Here is a 17,066-nt window from a genome sequence, read left to right as displayed (position 1 = left end):
CACCGGCCTCTCCGACTGGCTGCGTGCCATGTCAGCCCAACACTCGGACATCACAGCCGCCCCACTCGGTCCCCCTCCGGCTCTCGGCGTGAACACGGGAGCTGGCAGCACATCCTCTCTCCCCTCGGGATTCCTCAAGGGCCACAAGAACAGCCCTAGTCTGGCGAAATTCACCCGCAACTTCTCCGGCTCTGGCACTGGTCTCGACTCGGGCGGTCCGGGATCTTCTTCCGCGGGTCCAGTGGGCGGACAGAGGAATGTGTCCTCATCCAGCGGCGCGCCGGCGCAGGATGGAGATAGTAGTCGGCCAGCGATCGATACGGAAGAATTGAAATTGAAGGGCAAGGCTTTTATGCAGAAGACGGGTGTACTCGGCGGCAAAGCGCAGGCGGGCGCGAAGGGGTTGTTTGCGAAGGGGAGGAGTCGATTTGGGGGCGGTGGTGGGGGTGAAAAGGTAGAGTGATTCTTTTTCTTGTTTTTGTTTTCTGCCCTTGTTTTGACCTGCACTTGCACTTTACGTCCTGCTTTGTTTGGGATACTCTTCTCAGAACCAGACTGAGAGGACTGGGAATTGCGGCAAAGGGAAAGGGAAGGGAATGTCGATTTGAGCGTGCTTCTTCCTTGCTATGAGCGTTCTTTTTGATACCTATTACCTCTTCTATTGTTTATTACTTAGTCTACACGCCTAGCCCAGTCGAGACTCCATTTACCTGTGGCGGACGCAGAGAAAGAGAGAGAGAGAGGGCAGGCAGGCAGCCGGATGGAAGAATCGATCAAGCGAAAAAGCAACCGAAAAATTGGCAAGAGCGAAAGAGCCATGGATGGACAACCCCACACGACAACACACGCAACCAAAAAGGACCACAGAACAAGTCTCTTTGCGTGTCCTTCACACCCGTCCTCCTTCTCTTTGGACCGGAAATTCCGTGTCTTCCTACTCATCCATCCACTCATGCTTTGCTTTTTTCCAGGACCGGGGTAGTACTTTCTTTGCGCGGACTTTACGAATCGACTACGAGTTGCAAACGGCTTACGACGCTGGGATCGACAGGTCGACTCCCATCATTCCCGAGGCTGAGGGTGAGGGTGGTGGGAAGGCTGGGCGGACTTTACGACCCGGCGATCAGGATGTCAGACTGGACTGGTCCATGCCCGAGGGCGAGAGTGATGCGAAGGCCGGTCAGGCCGATGAGAAGGTGACGGCGCTCGATAAGAAGGTTCCGGCGAGGAGAAGTAGCATCATCTACCCCTCTAAACGACTGTCGACATTTCCGGCGTGGATGATGAGTGAGAAGAGTCGTAATTCGACTGCGACCGCTACCTATGCCGCACCGAACGACGCACCCGATCCCACCAGCTCAGCCCGCTTACCACCAAAGACCCGAGACTCCACCACTCCACTCTGCCGAGACTTTGCGTCCTCCACCATCACCGCCCCTGTCCTCCGACCACGCACAACCTCCTCACTCGCCAACCGAACTCCACCGCCGACCAGCTCCTCTGCCGCCTCCTCCTCACCCGCACACCTCCGGCCACGAACCGCTTCTCGTCGGCCGACTCCTTCGCATTATGGCAATGCTAATCTGACTGCGCTGCCGGTTGTCCTTTCTGCGAGGACGGCGTTGGGGTCCCATCCACCTGATGATCGGAGCACGGTCCCAGCGTTGCGGCGGGCGGCGAGCGATATGAAGAACGTCACATTTGACACTGGTATTACCGCGTCGACTGATCCGATGCGTCCTGCTACAGCGCTTGGCGATGATGGTACTTCAGCAGGTGAAGGCTTGGATCGACCACCATCGACCACCGCTCCCTTGCGTACCTTTGCGCCCGACCCGATGCGGAAGACTGGAAATGATGACCCTGGAGGGGAGGAAGTCACGACCAAGGTTCCACCTCCGTCGGGAGTGAGGTTGAGTCGACGACTCTCGACTGCCGCGTTGATGCTTACGAGGACGAATACGAATCGCTTGAGGAAGGAGAAGCCCGCGTTTGTGGAAAAGAGGGTGGAGAAGATTGGAGCGGAGGAGAGGAAGGAGATGGAATTGAGGTTGAAGATCGCTTTGGGTTGAGAGAGAGGGTTGGCGTCAAGTGGGCAAGGCAGCGAGTGGGTTTTGTGCGGAGAGCGCCTGTCTGTCTGGGGGAAAAAAACCAACGAAACCACAACTTTCACGCTGCACACACGTCCCTCATCCTCCTCCTCGATCCTGCGTCTTCACCACCTTCACTCGTCGTCGTCCTCCTTCGCCATCATTCCATTTCTGCAACTTCAAGATTTGGAACAACAGAACACTAGCTCACGGTAAGTCTCCGTAGGTCCCCAAGTCCTCTTCCGCGTCGTCGCCTTCGTCGTCTGCGAAGTTTCTGAGGCGTTTGTCGTCGCAGCCACAAGTCCAGACGTCTCCTTCCGCCACGCATCCTCCTACGATCCCGGCTGCCGCCGCACCCGCGACTGGCTCTACGGCGACCCTTCCAACGAAAGTCACCACCTCCAACCCATCGGCATTACCTGCTCCACGCGCTGTTGCATCTGCTGCGCCGATTGTATCTACTGCAGCGGTTGTGACGGTTGGGGCTTTGCCGTTGACGACGAGTACGTCTGTTGCGGTGGGTGGAGGAGACGTGGTGGATGTGCCGAGGGGGTCGGATACGGCTACGTTGAGAGATGCTGTTAGTCTGACGGAGGGAAACGATGGAGTCGAATATGAAAGAGTCTTTGAGGGGTTTGATGGTGAGTTTGCGATGGAAGACGAGAACGGTCAAGGAGGGAATTTGCATGCGGATGGTATGGAAGAGGAGGTGGTTGCACGAGGTATTGCTCAAGAGGACGGTAGAGGCGTCGATGCGGACAAGCGAGTCGCTCGGGGTGACAAGCATGGTGCTGAGACCATCCCGGCTTACGTTGTGCGCGACAGCACAATTGCCAGTGCAGCGGATCCGCTGGTGCAAGGGACCACGTCAGCTCCCTTACCTGCCAAGAAAGACGCGGAAACTGCTGCTGAGCCGCCATTCGCAACAAATTCGGTGGAGGAACTGTTCACGACCTCCATTCCAGCATCACTCGCCGACTCAGCTACCATCACGACTCCAGCTTCGAACACCACACCCACCACCCAGGCTCCGGTTCATGCCAACCGTCCTAGACTCTTCGCCCGCCACTCGTCCTCGAGATCTATATCTTCTCTGCCCGGCAAGACTGCCAAGGAGTCGAGCCCATCCCGCCCGCTGAGCATGCTGTTCGGCGACTGGATGCGCGAAAAGAGTCGGAGTCGAAGTCGAAGTCGAAGTAGCAAAAGTGCTACAGGCAGTCAAGGCGTTGAAACGCCTGCTTCACAGCCTAGGTCTTCGCTGGCGATACCGAAAAGTAGTACTTCGAGACCATCGAGTCTGGTTCTGCATGAAAGCGCTGCAGAAGACAGCCCCATAGCAGGGCACGGCAACGCAGAGCAACCATTCGTCCTGTCCGACTTCAGCGACGTCGCCGTGCGCGCGACCGCACCCGACGACGATGCGGGCCCAATGTCTCCAATGTCGCAGAACAGAGAAGAGGCGTGGAACTCGCCTGACGCAACCCTGCCGCTAGCTAGTCCGGCTGCGGAGGGAAAAGCTGTCGGGCGATTGGGTGTTCTGCCTAGTCCTGCGCCTACGGCTGCTACGTTCGAGAGTGGACGACGAGCGTCGATGGAACCGAGTCGCAGGAGGAGCAGCGCGGCGCCGTTGAAATTCCTGGATGAGGATGGGAAGCCGGCGGTGGTGTTGGAGCCTGTTCCTTCTGAAGACTCCGTACTTCATGAGGATAATGGAGGAGCAGAAAGAGATCTCTCCAGCCCACCAGCTGTCGGACCGGCCGAGCCAGCCCGATCAGCGCTGAGAAAAGTCAGCGAGGGTACTGGTGTGCACGACGGGGAGAAAGACGAAGACGAGAAGAAGTCAGAAGAAGTGGTCATGAAAGCTCGTCCTCAGCACCAGCGTAAAGTCAGCGACAGGGAAAGATTGCCTAGCCAGCTGGCGAAAAGATTGAGTGAGGGAAGACCTAGGCCGGATAGTATGGTTTTGGCGCATTTGAATTTTGGCAGTGAGGAGAGTTGGGGAGGCTTGAAGACTCCTGGTGATAGGAAGGAGGCGGGGATGACTGCGGAGCCTGACACCATAGTGAGCACTATGGGAGAGGGCGATGTTGGAGCTGGACCTCCAACTACTGAGAAGCGAGCTTCGAAGCTGCTGGTTGAGCCTGAAGCTAGAGACGATGCTAGGAGTGAGGTCTCTGCTGAGCATCCCCAGGAGGGAGAAGGTCCTCAGCCGAGTACGCGACCGTCTACGTCAAGGCGTTCATCCGTGTCGAGCTTGGGAGTTGTGGCAGGACCACAGATCGACCAGCCACTCGGAATGAGCTTGACAGGAGCGCAAGTCGCTGACGTTGAGCCGTCTGCTGCGAGCCCGAACGGGACTGTCCAAAGTCCCGCTAGTATCGAGCAGCCAGCAGTCGCGAAAAAGCCTGCCTTTGGATCGAGTGAGAGCATGCTAAGTCCGCAGAGACCGATGATGGATGATCGGGGCATGTCCTATACGATACTTCCTCGGGATGCGAGTGGACTGCCGGTGCCCGAAACGATTACTACAGCCGCGCAGACTGGGTCGCTGCAGCAGACGGCCTCTGCTGGACCTCAGGCCTCGGCGGTCCCGGTTGACTTGAGCGTCATGGGTGGACCGCCTGCTGGCACGCCGCCTTTTCAGCAGCATCCTCTGTTCCGCTCGGCTGAACAGGAGAGGAATGGGGCTCAAGATACAGTCACCAAAGAGTCTGGACTCGTTCAACGTTCAGTCTCGCAACAGGCACAGCGAGACAACGGCTTCAGCGGTGCTCCGCCTCCGAATCAGATCACCGACGACCACGGTCTCGATGACATCTACGCTTTCAATCAAATCGCGCCAGGCGCACAGCCCCAACAAGAAACCGATGCACCTTCAGCAGAGAAACAAGGTAAACGCCGCTCCATGATATGGGACACGCTCAAGCATAGGCGCCAGGCATCCTTCCGGAAAGATGGTGATGATAGCAGGCACAACTCGATGGCTACGCCCCAACCGGAGGCTAGGCAAGACAGTACTGCTGCCGTGAATACCCCGGGCGCGGAAGAGGCGAAGAGCGAGACACCGAGACGTGCAACATTACAGCAACCTTTGCGAACACAGGTAACGATGGCCGAGAAGGCATCGAAGAAGAAACGCTTCTCAGCTCTGGGTTCGCTCTTTGGACTTTCAGGAGCGCCCGTGGGAGGCCCGCCGAAAGCATCAGTCGATAACAGTCCGTCGAAACCAAAGAAGCTGACCAAAGCGGCGCCATCTGAGCGAGAGGCAATGGCGCAGTCGCCGGTCGCCAACAAGCGGATTCCTGATAGCAGTACTGTCAGCGGAAACATCAACGACTACGACCAGTACGAGGCGGCGCGGAAGAGAGATATGCCTGCTTATCAAGACACTGCCAACAATGCGCAGCGTCAAGCACCGCAACCTCGACTGCCCAATCTGCGACCTGATGCCACAGCAGGACTTGCGCAGCCACCGCCAGAGGGCTGGTATGGCTCGCCAACTGAAGACGAACCTGCTCAGCGGACCATGTCTCCGCCACAAGCTGGTCAGCTACATGGACATCGGCGCTTGCACAGTGAAGGCGGCCGTGGATATCGAGCCGGCAATCCTGTCCCTGAGTCTTTTAGTCCAGTGGAACCGTCGTACAATGCACCAGTGGATCCTATCGGTCCATCTTCAAGCCAAGACACGCAATACTACCCTGCGGAGTCTGGATATGGCCAGCGCAGGTCTCAAGATCATGGCAGGTTCTATCCGTACGGCGCGCCTGTTTCTGGACCGCCCTCGAACGCTCCTCGACAGCTGCCGTGGTCCGACTCCATGGAAATTCCGGCTTATGATCAGCGTCAAGGGGGTGGTCAGCCGCAGTATCACCCGCCCTATCAGAGGGGACCTTACGGGCCGCCTGATGACTACGGTAGAAGACCTTCGCGCGAGCTGGCCAGAAGCCCAGCACATGAGTATGCAGAGCAGCAGCCACCTTGGGCTCTCGCCATCCCAAGCATCGAACAGGCCAGCCATGACCCACGATCACCTCAATGGACAACATCACCAGACGGACAGTACCCGCCACCAGATGCAGCCTACTACCAACAACAGCAATATCCGCAACAGCGTCGCAATCTTCCATCCCGTCCATCAAGCACCCGGCCCTACCCTCCCGTAATCCAGCACAACCCCGGCCGAGCCCAGATGTACGACAACCCACCCCCTCGCTCCCAAACCGCCGGCCCAGAACCCCAATCCGAACCACGCCGTTTCTCCTTCGACTCCGTCGCTCCCCACCGACCTCAAAATCCACCCCGCCAATCCCATGAATACGAACGTCCTCGCCAACGTCCCGCCAGCACCCAGTATCCTCCTCAAAACCACTACAGCCGCGCCCAACCGCCGCCACCACGTGCTGCCCAACCTCGCTACTACGCGCAGCAACAATCGCCGCAGAATTATGCGCCGCATGCATCCTTCGGGGCTTTCACGCATCAGCCGCCGCGTGGAGGAGGAGGGGGACCGTACCCACCGTACTCGAGGCGGCCTTCGTCGGGGTATAGTGGACGCAGAGATGATCCGACGGTTGGAGAGGAAGAGGTGATTATGCGGGGGGCGAGTTATCCGGGGCAGGAATGGACGCCGATGGGGATGGGGAAGTGGGATTGAGGGAGGTGTGGTTCGATGATTGCTGATATACGATAGGAAGATGCTGAATTGTGGATGGTGGAGCAGATTGAGCAGATACGACAGAATGAAATGGTCTGAGACTCACAGATATCAGCGGAAGTGGGATCGCTCGTGCTGGCCTCAACATCTCAAAGAGTTGAATGGGAAATTCCGCATGTCAGAGAAACAGTATCGGGTGCTAACGGGTCAGAGCTGGACGGAGCTGGTCTAGACTTGACTGCAGGCTGGCTGGAAGGTCAAGCAGATTCCGAGGAGATGCGACACGTTCTGACGATATGCTTCATCGCTGGATGATTTGTCTTGACTACAAGTTGCGGGAATACAAACGATTCTAACCATTAAACAGAACATGCAATCCACGAAGCTGCCAGTGGCTGGCATCAAAGGTGAGCCCTGGCGGAGAGTGACCAGCCGTCTTATGGTAACTCCGACAGCCAACATCGACCACGAACGCATAGCTCGAGACTGCCATCCAACAACACCCAAACTCACAGACAAGCCACAACAACGCCAACCACTTCCACAATCGATAAGAACCACATACAACACTTCTCCGCGGTCCTCTTCCTCCACGATGACCCCAATCAACCTCTATCTCCAACGTGGCTTGGCGGCCCTCATGCCCAAAGATAACGACTCTTGGCAAATTCGCCCAAATAGGAAAGCACTGGTGCGATAGCGGTTCTTCAACCTACGACGACACGCTATAGCTATGCTTGGAACATGGAAACCGCGGAAATTGTCAAACTCCAGATCTCTCAAGCTTCTCATAAATGGTCATCTAGAGGCTGAGCCAGTAAGCCACTATCGCTGCGTTCCACAACCTCCCGTCCAACCCAAAGGCATCCTTCGTGCTCCCCAGCCCTTGGCTACACCAACGCATGGCGGCTGTCGTGGAAGGGTGAGATATATGTACCCCGGCTTTGGCCACGTTGGCTCCAGGTTCAGCCCCCGACTCCGCATCGCATATATCTCACTCCCTCTTTCCCGTCGTCACCGCCAGCTCCATACTCTCCAGGATGTTTCCCATGTCGGTTCTGTGGAAGGCTCCGGCCGTGAACCCCGTCAACCTCAAAGCTCGGAGTATACCCGTCTTCAATCCGGTGGATAAGTATGGACGGGTGTTTTTCTTCTCGTGGTGGGGGTTCTTTATTGCTTTTTGGTCGTGGTAAGCATGCATCCGAGCTTCACCAGTCGAGACTTCGTCTGCTGACCAACTCATCCGCTAGGTATGCCTTCCCACCCCTCCTCAGCGTCACCATCAAACAAGACCTCCACCTCACCCGTCCGCAAATCGCCAACTCCAACATCGCTGCTTTGACCGGCACCTTACTCGTACGTTTCTTTGCTGGACCTCTGTGTGACAAATTTGGGCCGAGATGGACATACATCGCCATCCTCCTCGCGGGCTCTATCCCTACTGCCATGGCGGGACTGGTAACCAATGCATCCGGGCTGATCGCTCTCCGCTTCTTCGTCGGTATCCTAGGAGGCACGTTCGTTCCCTGCCAAGTCTGGTCGACGGGATTCTTCGACAAGAACGTCGTGGGGACGTCGAATGCATTGATTGGAGGTTGGGGGAATGCGGGTGGTGGGATTACTTACTTTCTCATGCCGTTGATTTATGACAGTAAGGCATGCCCCAAGCGCTACACCATCCGACATGAAGTTCAAGCTGACTCTCCTCCCTCTCACAGGTCTGAAGTCCGATCAAGGCCTCACCTCCAACGTCGCCTGGCGAGTAGCCTTCATCGTTCCCTTCATCCTTATCGTCGCCACCGCCCTCGGCATGCTCTTTCTCTGCGAAGACACTCCAACCGGAAAATGGAGCGAGCGACACGCCGCCATCGAACGTCTCCACTCCTCCCTCGCCATCACCGGCCGCGAAGTTGCGATCCCCGGCTCAATCGACGACAAACCCGTCCCATCATCAAGCGGCGCCTCAACCCCTCGCCCGCACCACTCCGAGAAAAAAGACCCCGCCATCACCGAACACGAAGCTGGCCGTCCAATCCCCACAACCCACGGCGAAATAATCGACCTCGCCCGCGCAGAAATCGTCACCCCTCCAACCCTCCAGCAAACCTTGAAAGTCCTCACCTCCCCCCAAACTCTCTTCCACTGCTTAACTTACTTCTGCTCCTTCGGCGGCGAACTCGCCATAAACTCCTCCCTCGGCGCCTACTACCTGCACAACTTCCCCTCCCTCGGCCAAACCGGTTCCGGTCGGTGGGCCTCCATGTTCGGCCTCCTCAACATCATCACCCGTCCCCTCGGCGGCGTCATCGGCGACTTGATCTACCACCACACTTCCTCCCTATGGCTCAAAAAAACCTGGATCGTCTTCGTAGGCATCGTCTCCGGAGCCTTCCTCATCGCCATCGGACTCACCAATCCGATGGATGATGGCAGGATGTTTGGTCTGATTGCGGGCATGGCGTTTTTCTTGGAAGCGGGGAATGGAGCGAATTTCGCGTTGGTGCCGCATGTGTGGCCGGAGAGTAATGGAGTGGTGAGTGGGATTGTGGGCGCGGTGGGGAATTTGGGAGGGGTGTGTTTTGCGATTTTGTTTAGGTTTCATGGGGCGGATTATGCGGAGAGTTTTTGGATCACGGGAGTCATTATCGTTGGGATGAACGTTGTGCTATGCTGGGTGAACCCGTTGCCGAGGGGGCAGAGGATGGTGCGGTAGAGTGAGGTTGCGGAGGGGGTGTGAGGGCGGGATGGGATGTTTGACATGGACTAGTGATGGCAATCGCGACACATCTCAACCGTCCTCTGCAAAGGTGATATCATATCGATCTTCTGGACTGAGCGGTTAGTCGTGCTTGTCGACCACTGTACGCATGCCATCGTAGATCGAGCAGTCGAGAGTGCTAGAGACTACAACACAGCGGCGCGAACGACAACATTGACAATTTGTGCAGCAGTGTCTCGCGGGATGTTTATATGCCGGTGTTGAGAAGAAGCTTTGACCGTCGACTGGCCAGCTCGCGCTGGGATTATATTTGTTATGGGAGATGAGGTTGTCGTCAGCATTTAGGGCGGTGGGGAAAGTGGCAGGCATTTCCTCGTTCACGCTGCCGGTGCTGGGAAGTGATTGAGTGGGATCTCTTTGCTTCGATATGGTTGACGACGAGCTATGGACAATCGACTGACTCCAGCCTACTGAGGTACACCTGGAGTAACAACGCTTGGAGACCATCTTGTCGCGGTATACCATCTTTCGTTCCGCTCGACATGATCAGGTTCCTCGTGTCCAGAACGAGCGTCAGTGCGCTCTCCCGCACTAAACCGGCTGAAAGTGTGTACACACACCGCGAAGCTGATTTCATTTCACATCCAGCAATCCACATCGCATCCTCGAGTTCTCAGAACTGACGTCTGTATCTCGTCTTGGTCCAGAAAGCCGCAGGTCGCCGTCTTAAGTATTCTTTGCCCTTCAGAGCTCTCGCAAGGCCCGCGCAGCTGCTCCGAGCTTGACTGCATCGAACGGCTGTTCGTTCGCAGGGTTCTCCTTCGCAGTTTTGGTCGTCTTCTCATCGTCGGGAACGCTCACACCGCCTCCCTCACGGGCTTCCTCGTCGATCTTCTCGCCGTCTCCCAGCACCGTACATCCAAGACATCCACATGAATGCTCTTCCTCCTTGGCTCCACCGACAGGCTCCTCACTCACAACGCCCTCCTCCGCAACCTTGCTCTTCTTCTTCTGACCCCTCCCCTTCTTCGCCGGAACAGCAACAACCACCTTCTCGCCCTCACTATCCCCTTCCTCTCCACTCCCCACCTCATCACCTCCCTCACCCTCCAAATCCTCCTCCTCCTTGACCACATCCTTCGGCCGATACTTCTCCCCAAAACGGCCCTCCCTCTTCAACTCCCTAACCTTCCGATTAACCCTCTCCCACGTCCCCACCTCACACAAACCCTCAACCCTCTCCAACAACCCCTCCACATCCCTCCTATACTCCTCGCCCGCATCCTCCCACCTCACACCCTGCAACTCCTCCCCCTCATCCCTCGTCAATCTCCACCTCTCGAAATTCACATCCAAGAAATTCTTCACTTTATCACCCGCATAAAACGGGTTCGTGAACACCGTCTCCTGCACCGGCGCTCCCGGAGGAGTAAGCATCTCGTCGTGCGGGAGACCTTTCTTGGCAATGTGTTCTTTCGTGACGTCGCGGGTGAAGGCGATGAGCAGGTCGAGGCCGGCGTGGCAGAAGGATGGGAAGGGTTCGAGGGAGTTGGTGGTGGGGAAGGTGGAGATGTAGGCGTGGAAGCGGGGGAGCCATTTGTTGAAGAAGGCGGCGTTTTTCTCGCTGAGTGGGAATGAGGTCGGCGTTGGCGCGCTGAGCTGAAGGGTTGGTGGTTCGTTGGGGAGTTCGGTGCCGGAGTCGATGGGTGTGGCGATGTTGGATGGCGGGGATTGTGGGAGGAAGGGGGTTGTGGTGTCGGAGAGGTTGAGTGCCAGGGCGGTGGCGATGGGTGTTGGGTCTTTTGGGATCGTGGCGGAGAGGACTTGGTCGAGTGCGCCGCCGTTGCTGGTGCGTGGTGGTGAGGCTTCGTCCTCGTTCGGCTTCTTCTTCTTGTCGAACTGTGCGGCGGCGCGGGCGGACTTGTAGCGTTTGGTAGGCATGCTGGTGAAGTGATGCGATGTCGATGAAGTTTGGTGAAGTGATGCGATATCGGTAAGCTCGTGAAGCGTTGCGATGAAGTGATGCGCTGATGGATGAAGACGGAAAAGCAATGTCGTTGACGATGAGAGAATGTTCGATCGAGATATTTTGCTTGTGCGTAGCGTTTGTCGCCGCGCGCGACTGATCGATTCCAGGGTCCATGCAGTAGCCGCGTTTGTTCATTCACTCACGCTGGCGAGCTAGTCGTCTGGGGCAGGAGCTAGTTGATAGACCCGTGAGCTAGCGAAGCGGTTCGCGTCTTGCACCATGATTGCGTTGTCATGTGGGTAACAGAGTCCGGCGTCTCGAAGACCCAAGGTCCATGGTCCAGACGAGTCTCCCAACAGCATCTCGCTGCCCTGTTCCGCCAACGGTTGTCTGCATATGACTGCCGTCGATTCCACGCAGGTACCCGAGAATACCCCATCTGCAAACGGAATCAGTCGCATTGCTCCTGCAATCAACAGCACTCCATCTTGACACGTCAGCCACTCCACGCACAAAAGAAAATGATACAGCGAGTACTTACTTCTTGTCGTCGATTCACGCGCGAAGCTCTCCGCAGTGCAAAAAGGAAGACGACTGATTCACAAAAAGTTCATACAGCATCCTCTGCGTAAGAACTATATACACCACTTCCACACCTCTCTCCACACCTTCTCTCACAACTGTTCCATCTGCACCACCTCAGCTCTCAGCTCTCCTCTTTTCCGAGCGCGACAACTTTCACTCTTCTAGACATCATTCGTAAACACATCCTTCTCCAATCCGTACACATGTGTCTCGTCAGTCCTTTTCTCCAGCTTCGTCCTCGTCTTCGATGCAGCACAGGCCATGTTGGCCTCCTCCCGTCTGCACGCTGTTGGTACTCGCTCCTTTTCTCGAAATCCGTCTCGCTGGTGATGGCAAACACCGTTTGCCAAGTGCGAAACGTTCGCAGTCGCTTTGCGGCAGTCTTTGCTCCTCAGCATGCTCACGGAGTGGCAGCAGGTCATCGTCCCATCGATGTTTTCATCTGATCGATCGCCAAGTATCCCAAGCAAATCCTCTCGGCTTCGCGCCACCGCCACAGCCCATCATCGTTCCACCATGCTTTCCCTCACCGTTCAATCCCTCATCCTCTCATACAACAAAATGTACGCCACCTTATTATCCCTCACTCCCTCCTTCCTAGCCGCATTCGTCGGCGTCCTCTTTCCGGTCGTACTCGCCGGCGTGGCCGTCCCATTCGTCGCACCAACAGCAACATTGCTCCACTTCTTCGCATGCCCGTTAACATATGCATTGACTTCCGACCACGGCTTCTCCTCTTCAGGTTCCTTCTCGGCCTCGTCAAGCCCCTGGTACATGTTGCGTTGCTTTTGCATGTCCGCATCAGCTTTGTGCTGCTCCAATGCCTTCGCCAGGAGTTTCGGATCTTCCTCTGAACCGCCTTCGGCCACGTCTTCCGGACGGATGCGACGGATGACGGTATCGTCCATGCGCACCCACTCGCGGCTGTCTTGACGCAGAACGTCGACGGTGTAGTGTCCTCCGGCGGCGGATTTGCCGTGGTGGTAGACGACGCCCGTGAGGCGGTATCGTGGAAGGCCGCCTTTGACAGCCAGTCCACCGCGTTTGGCTGGTGGGAAGACGTCCTTTGGAATCTCGAGTTCGAGTGGGTACCCGACTCTCTTCCAGATCTTCTGGGTGCCGGTTTGAGAGTTGTCGTATTGGAAGCGCTTGAGGTGGAGAATGAGGACTGGTGGGAGGGTATCGATGAAGACTTGCTTCTTGGCGGTGCTGCCTTTGCCGCCAAAGTCGCCGGTCAATGTCTCAGTCCGAGTGATGCCCTTGAGAGCGTCGATGATGTTGTTCACGTGCGGAGCTCCAATGTCGAGCTGCAGTGGTTGGTATGGCTCCAGTGTGACAGAGTCTTTCTGCCCTGGCACACGCAACTCTGATCGGAGGTGGCCACCGAAGATCTTGGTGACCGGTGATGGCGCATCTTGCTGTCCGGCTGTGCGGGTCACCGAAGCCTTCTGCTTGGGACCAACTTCGAGCCAGCCTTCAGCAATGACTGTATCCGGAGATGTGACGCCGTTCTCCTTTGGCTCATCCATCTGTCCTTGCATGACGTGAACGCACTCATCGTGCAATCCTTCGAGCAGGAATCCGAGGAATTCTTCCGCATCCTGCTGATGTCCGCGCTGGATTCTGTCAGTCTTGCGATGCATAATTCGGGATACTGGCAAACTCACCCTCATGCTCGCAAATCGAGGCAGCTTCCTAATCACCTCGTAAACATATTCCGGCGTGACGGGATCGCCATACACCTCCAGCTGATCCTGCTTGAGAGTCTTTCGGAGAGCATCCGCCGACTCCGCGTCAGCCAAAACTTTGAACTCCCGCATGAACATAATCATCGCATCAACAAGAGGTGTGTCGCTCTTCATGGAGTGCACAGTTCGCTGGCGGACTTGATCCAGGAAGCTGTAGAAGGGAGCACAAAAGACCAAGACTTGGAGAATCTGGGAGTCGTTAGTGGGGATTGAACAAATATCTGTACGTGGGGACCTCACCGAATTCATATAACACATGTTGCCAGTATTGACGAGTCCTCTTGGCTCGAGAAATGCCAACTTTGAGCCACTGTGGACATTGTACTGCTTCAAAGCCTCGGCAAGCGGCGCGGTCTGCGGGAGTTGGAATCCACCATTAGCCATGCCTCCGTTCGCGAGGCCGCCTATAGGTTGTGTCTTTGTGTTACGCTTGACCAGGTCCGCCCACGATTTTGGAGCTGCCTTTGGTGGTGGCGATTGAGGCGCGGTCTCCTCGGCGGGCACCGCAGGAACGTCCACTGGCAGCTCAACAGCTTGCGGCGTGACATCGCTGGCATTTTGCGATGCTGTGTCCTGCCCTGATGTTTGTGGTGGCGTGGCTCCCTTGGCTCTTGAAAGTCCAGGAATATTCGGAATGGCAATGGCAGTTCTTGTCGAGCTTCGAGCATGCTGCTGCGTGGATTGTGCCTTTGGAGATACCGAAGATGGCTGTGTTGTGGTTGTGGGAGTTGTTGCATGCGCGGCATCACCTTCTGAGGGCGCCTGCGATGTTGCCGGCGTTTCCGGCTCCGATCTAGGTGCGATTGTGGAAGTCTCCGATGCATCATCCTCAGTGGATGCAGCCTGAACCTCGACTTGGCTTGCAGCATTGCTTTGTGTATCTTCAACCACCGCGGTCTCTCCCGCCGGCACTGTCTCCTGCTCAACACCACTAGCATCCGCCACAGCATCATCTTCTTCTTTTCCTGGCAAGGCTGGCAGAGCTACATCTGCTTTGGGTGTGCGATTGTTCCGTCTTCGTCGTCGGCGATGAGGTGTGCGGGCGAGAAAGTTCGATTCAGTGTCGGGAACAGAGTACCATGGGAGCTGCGTCTGGTCAGTATGGTAAACATGTCCAAGATGGGAGGATGACTCTTACACTCGGCCAAAAAGGCTCGTAGGTCTCCGGAGAAAGCGAAAGAGGGTTCTGGGCCGTGGATTGTCGTCGTGATGCTGGAGCAGGTGGAGTGGCAGTGCGCTCTAGAGGCTTTTGCGGTTCGAACACAGGTACATGTGCAGACACGGGTGTAGGTACAGACGCAGGCGCGGGAGATGGAGACGCGGCCGGTACAGGGCGATGCATGTATGGCGGGATCGGTCTAGGTGATTGTGTTTGCTGTGGAGGTGGTGCCATTGGGTTCTGGTGTCGTGTGACCTGGTTCATAGACTGTACATGCGGCTGCGAGCTTACAACCATGGGCGATCGAGGTGTATATGGTTGTTGCTGCATCGGCGGAGGCTGCGGTACGTAATGTTGCTGCGGGTAGGGTTGATGCCATCTGTACTGCGGCGGAGGCGGGGGATGCCCATAGTACTGCTGCGCATGGTACTGTCCATAGATGTTGGGAGGAATCGGCGACTGCGGAGAGTGGTGATATGCGTGCTGATAGTCTCGGCGTGGGTGGTGAGGGAGCTGGCCATTGTAGCCAGCTCCCATAGGCGAGTTGTTCATACCGTCCGCTTGGGGGGAGGAGCTTCTCTGCGTGATCTAGGCCGAGGTTGCTGACGGGAGGAAAGAGGACCTGGCGGTGATTGTCGACTGCATTGAGGAGGATGGTGCGGAATGAGTGGTGTCGATGAAGTGCCCGCGCGGGTGTGATTTGGTTGGGTCTGTTGCAGCGAGGTTGGCCTGTCGTCGGCTCAAATATAAAATGTAAGAGAGGCTGCAGCTCGCTGCCGAAGTGACGCTGCAGTGATTTCGCAGGATGCGCAACAGGTAGACACCGTGGAATACTGTAAAAGACGACCGCTCGACGATGAGAGCGGAGAGGGAGCGACTCGAAGGGCGCAAAGATTCACGTCGGTGGTCCGCAAAGAGATGAAGCACAAAGTGACTTGACTTTCGTAGATGAGGAGTGTTCCGCTTCGCAAGCCGCACGGGCCTTTTCTACCAAGCTTCGGGCTTCAAGCGGAGGATGAGCTGCAACGTCCATATACATCCTCGCGACTACGAAGAAAGCTTGAGTGGATTGAATGAAAGATCTGGTAGTGGGTTGACTGCAGATTTGCGAGCTGCAAGAGGCTCATCGTCAAAGCAGGCGTCCGGCAAGCACAGTCGAAGGGACCGAACGACAACCCGCACCATATCACTCCTCACACGCGAGTCATGAACGATCATTGTGGTATCAGCTGCCCGCTCGATCGCTCAGACTACTACACTCTGTGCAAGGCTTGCACGAAGTTCTGTAGAGAGAGAACTTGTCCAAGCAGCCAAAGTCCTTCGTTCTGCAATACACAACGGAGGCCTAAGTGCGAGCAGTGCAACAATGCTCTACAGTCTACATTGCTTTCTGCATGCAATGCCTTTCATGAGCTGGGTATGTTGTGCCCGTAGAAAGTCTGACGTCGAGCCGTTCCCTTCCTCCATGCTGTACCGTGGCCATTGTCCGCCCACTTCTCGGCCATATGTCCTTCGTCCTCCTCCTCACACTTAATGTACATCCTGTTTCCCAATCCCTCATTCTTGCGTCCTATTCGCTCTCCTCTGCATACGGTCCAGGGGCATGATCATTGGCCTGCCGTGCCGTGCTTGAGCATTGCGAAATGCTTCTGTGACGATGGGCGAGCTCTCCGTTCGAATGGTGGTTCCGATTGACATGAAGAATCTGTCTCAAGGTCAGCTCGACTCTCTAAAGTCTCCCCAGCCCTCCCTCTCATACCCAAATGTTGCGGCCGAGCCGAGCATGTATTGTCCCAGTGTTCGCATCATGCCTTGAGGTCCGGGTCCAAATCGAATGATGTTCGTTGCGCCGAAGATGAAACCGATACATAGGCCAACAGCTGTGAATATCGCCGTCAGGATTCGTTCAAGGTATGTTGAATCATCGAATACACATACTGCCTCCCATCATGGCTCCCATCTTAGCTGTTTGGTATCAGTACAAGCTCTCTTGACCGGGCTTTCTCGATTGCCTACCCTTGTCGAAGGTCGATGGACCTGACATTCCTCCGGCAGCAGCGACTGGTGGCATCTTGAGCTCTCGTTCGTGGTCGTATCTTCAAGTGAATGTGAATGTTATAGCTTCGTTATGCCGAAGTC

General features: G+C 56.3%; 5 protein-coding genes across 5 annotated transcripts; 2 read left to right on the top strand and 3 right to left on the bottom strand.

Annotated features, from left to right (window-relative positions):
* Nucleotides 1-222: 222 nt before the first annotated feature.
* Nucleotides 223-1,260, top strand: MYCGRDRAFT_106529 (uncharacterized protein; the record flags this gene model as incomplete). The annotated part of the gene is made up of 1 exon (XM_003847668.1): nucleotides 223-1,260. A coding segment is annotated over one exon (438 nt), but the record flags the coding sequence as incomplete, so codon positions are not given.
* A 6,326-nt stretch (nucleotides 1,261-7,586) lies between these two features.
* Nucleotides 7,587-9,460, top strand: MYCGRDRAFT_111686 (uncharacterized protein; the record flags this gene model as incomplete). Its single annotated transcript, XM_003847669.1, has 3 exons — nucleotides 7,587-7,936; nucleotides 7,998-8,398; nucleotides 8,466-9,460. The coding sequence occupies 3 exons, from the start codon at nucleotides 7,788-7,790 to the stop codon at nucleotides 9,458-9,460; spliced, it is 1,545 nt and encodes a 514-aa protein (XP_003847717.1).
* Nucleotides 9,461-10,210: 750 nt separating this feature from the next.
* On the bottom strand, nucleotides 10,211-11,407 carry MYCGRDRAFT_97455 (uncharacterized protein; the record flags this gene model as incomplete). The annotated part of the gene is made up of 1 exon (XM_003847577.1): nucleotides 10,211-11,407. The coding sequence occupies one exon, from the start codon at nucleotides 11,405-11,407 to the stop codon at nucleotides 10,211-10,213; it is 1,197 nt and encodes a 398-aa protein (XP_003847625.1).
* A 1,146-nt stretch (nucleotides 11,408-12,553) lies between these two features.
* Nucleotides 12,554-14,258, bottom strand: MYCGRDRAFT_77923 (uncharacterized protein; the record flags this gene model as incomplete). Its single annotated transcript, XM_003847576.1, has 3 exons — nucleotides 12,554-13,636; nucleotides 13,688-13,957; nucleotides 14,009-14,258. 3 exons carry the CDS (start codon nucleotides 14,150-14,152, stop codon nucleotides 12,554-12,556), a joined length of 1,497 nt encoding a protein of 498 aa, XP_003847624.1.
* A 2,065-nt stretch (nucleotides 14,259-16,323) lies between these two features.
* Nucleotides 16,324-17,019, bottom strand: MYCGRDRAFT_106528 (uncharacterized protein; the record flags this gene model as incomplete). Its single annotated transcript, XM_003847575.1, has 4 exons — nucleotides 16,324-16,632; nucleotides 16,687-16,807; nucleotides 16,866-16,892; nucleotides 16,944-17,019. 4 exons carry the CDS (start codon nucleotides 16,996-16,998, stop codon nucleotides 16,485-16,487), a joined length of 351 nt encoding a protein of 116 aa, XP_003847623.1.
* Nucleotides 17,020-17,066: the final 47 nt, after the last annotated feature.

The sequence above is a fragment of the Zymoseptoria tritici genome, chromosome 13 (genome assembly GCF_000219625.1).
Source record: "Zymoseptoria tritici IPO323 chromosome 13, whole genome shotgun sequence".
Taxonomy (NCBI): Eukaryota; Fungi; Ascomycota; class Dothideomycetes; order Mycosphaerellales; family Mycosphaerellaceae; genus Zymoseptoria; species Zymoseptoria tritici.
Note: the sequence above shows the minus strand (reverse complement) of the source record. Positions and strands in the feature narration are given on the sequence as shown.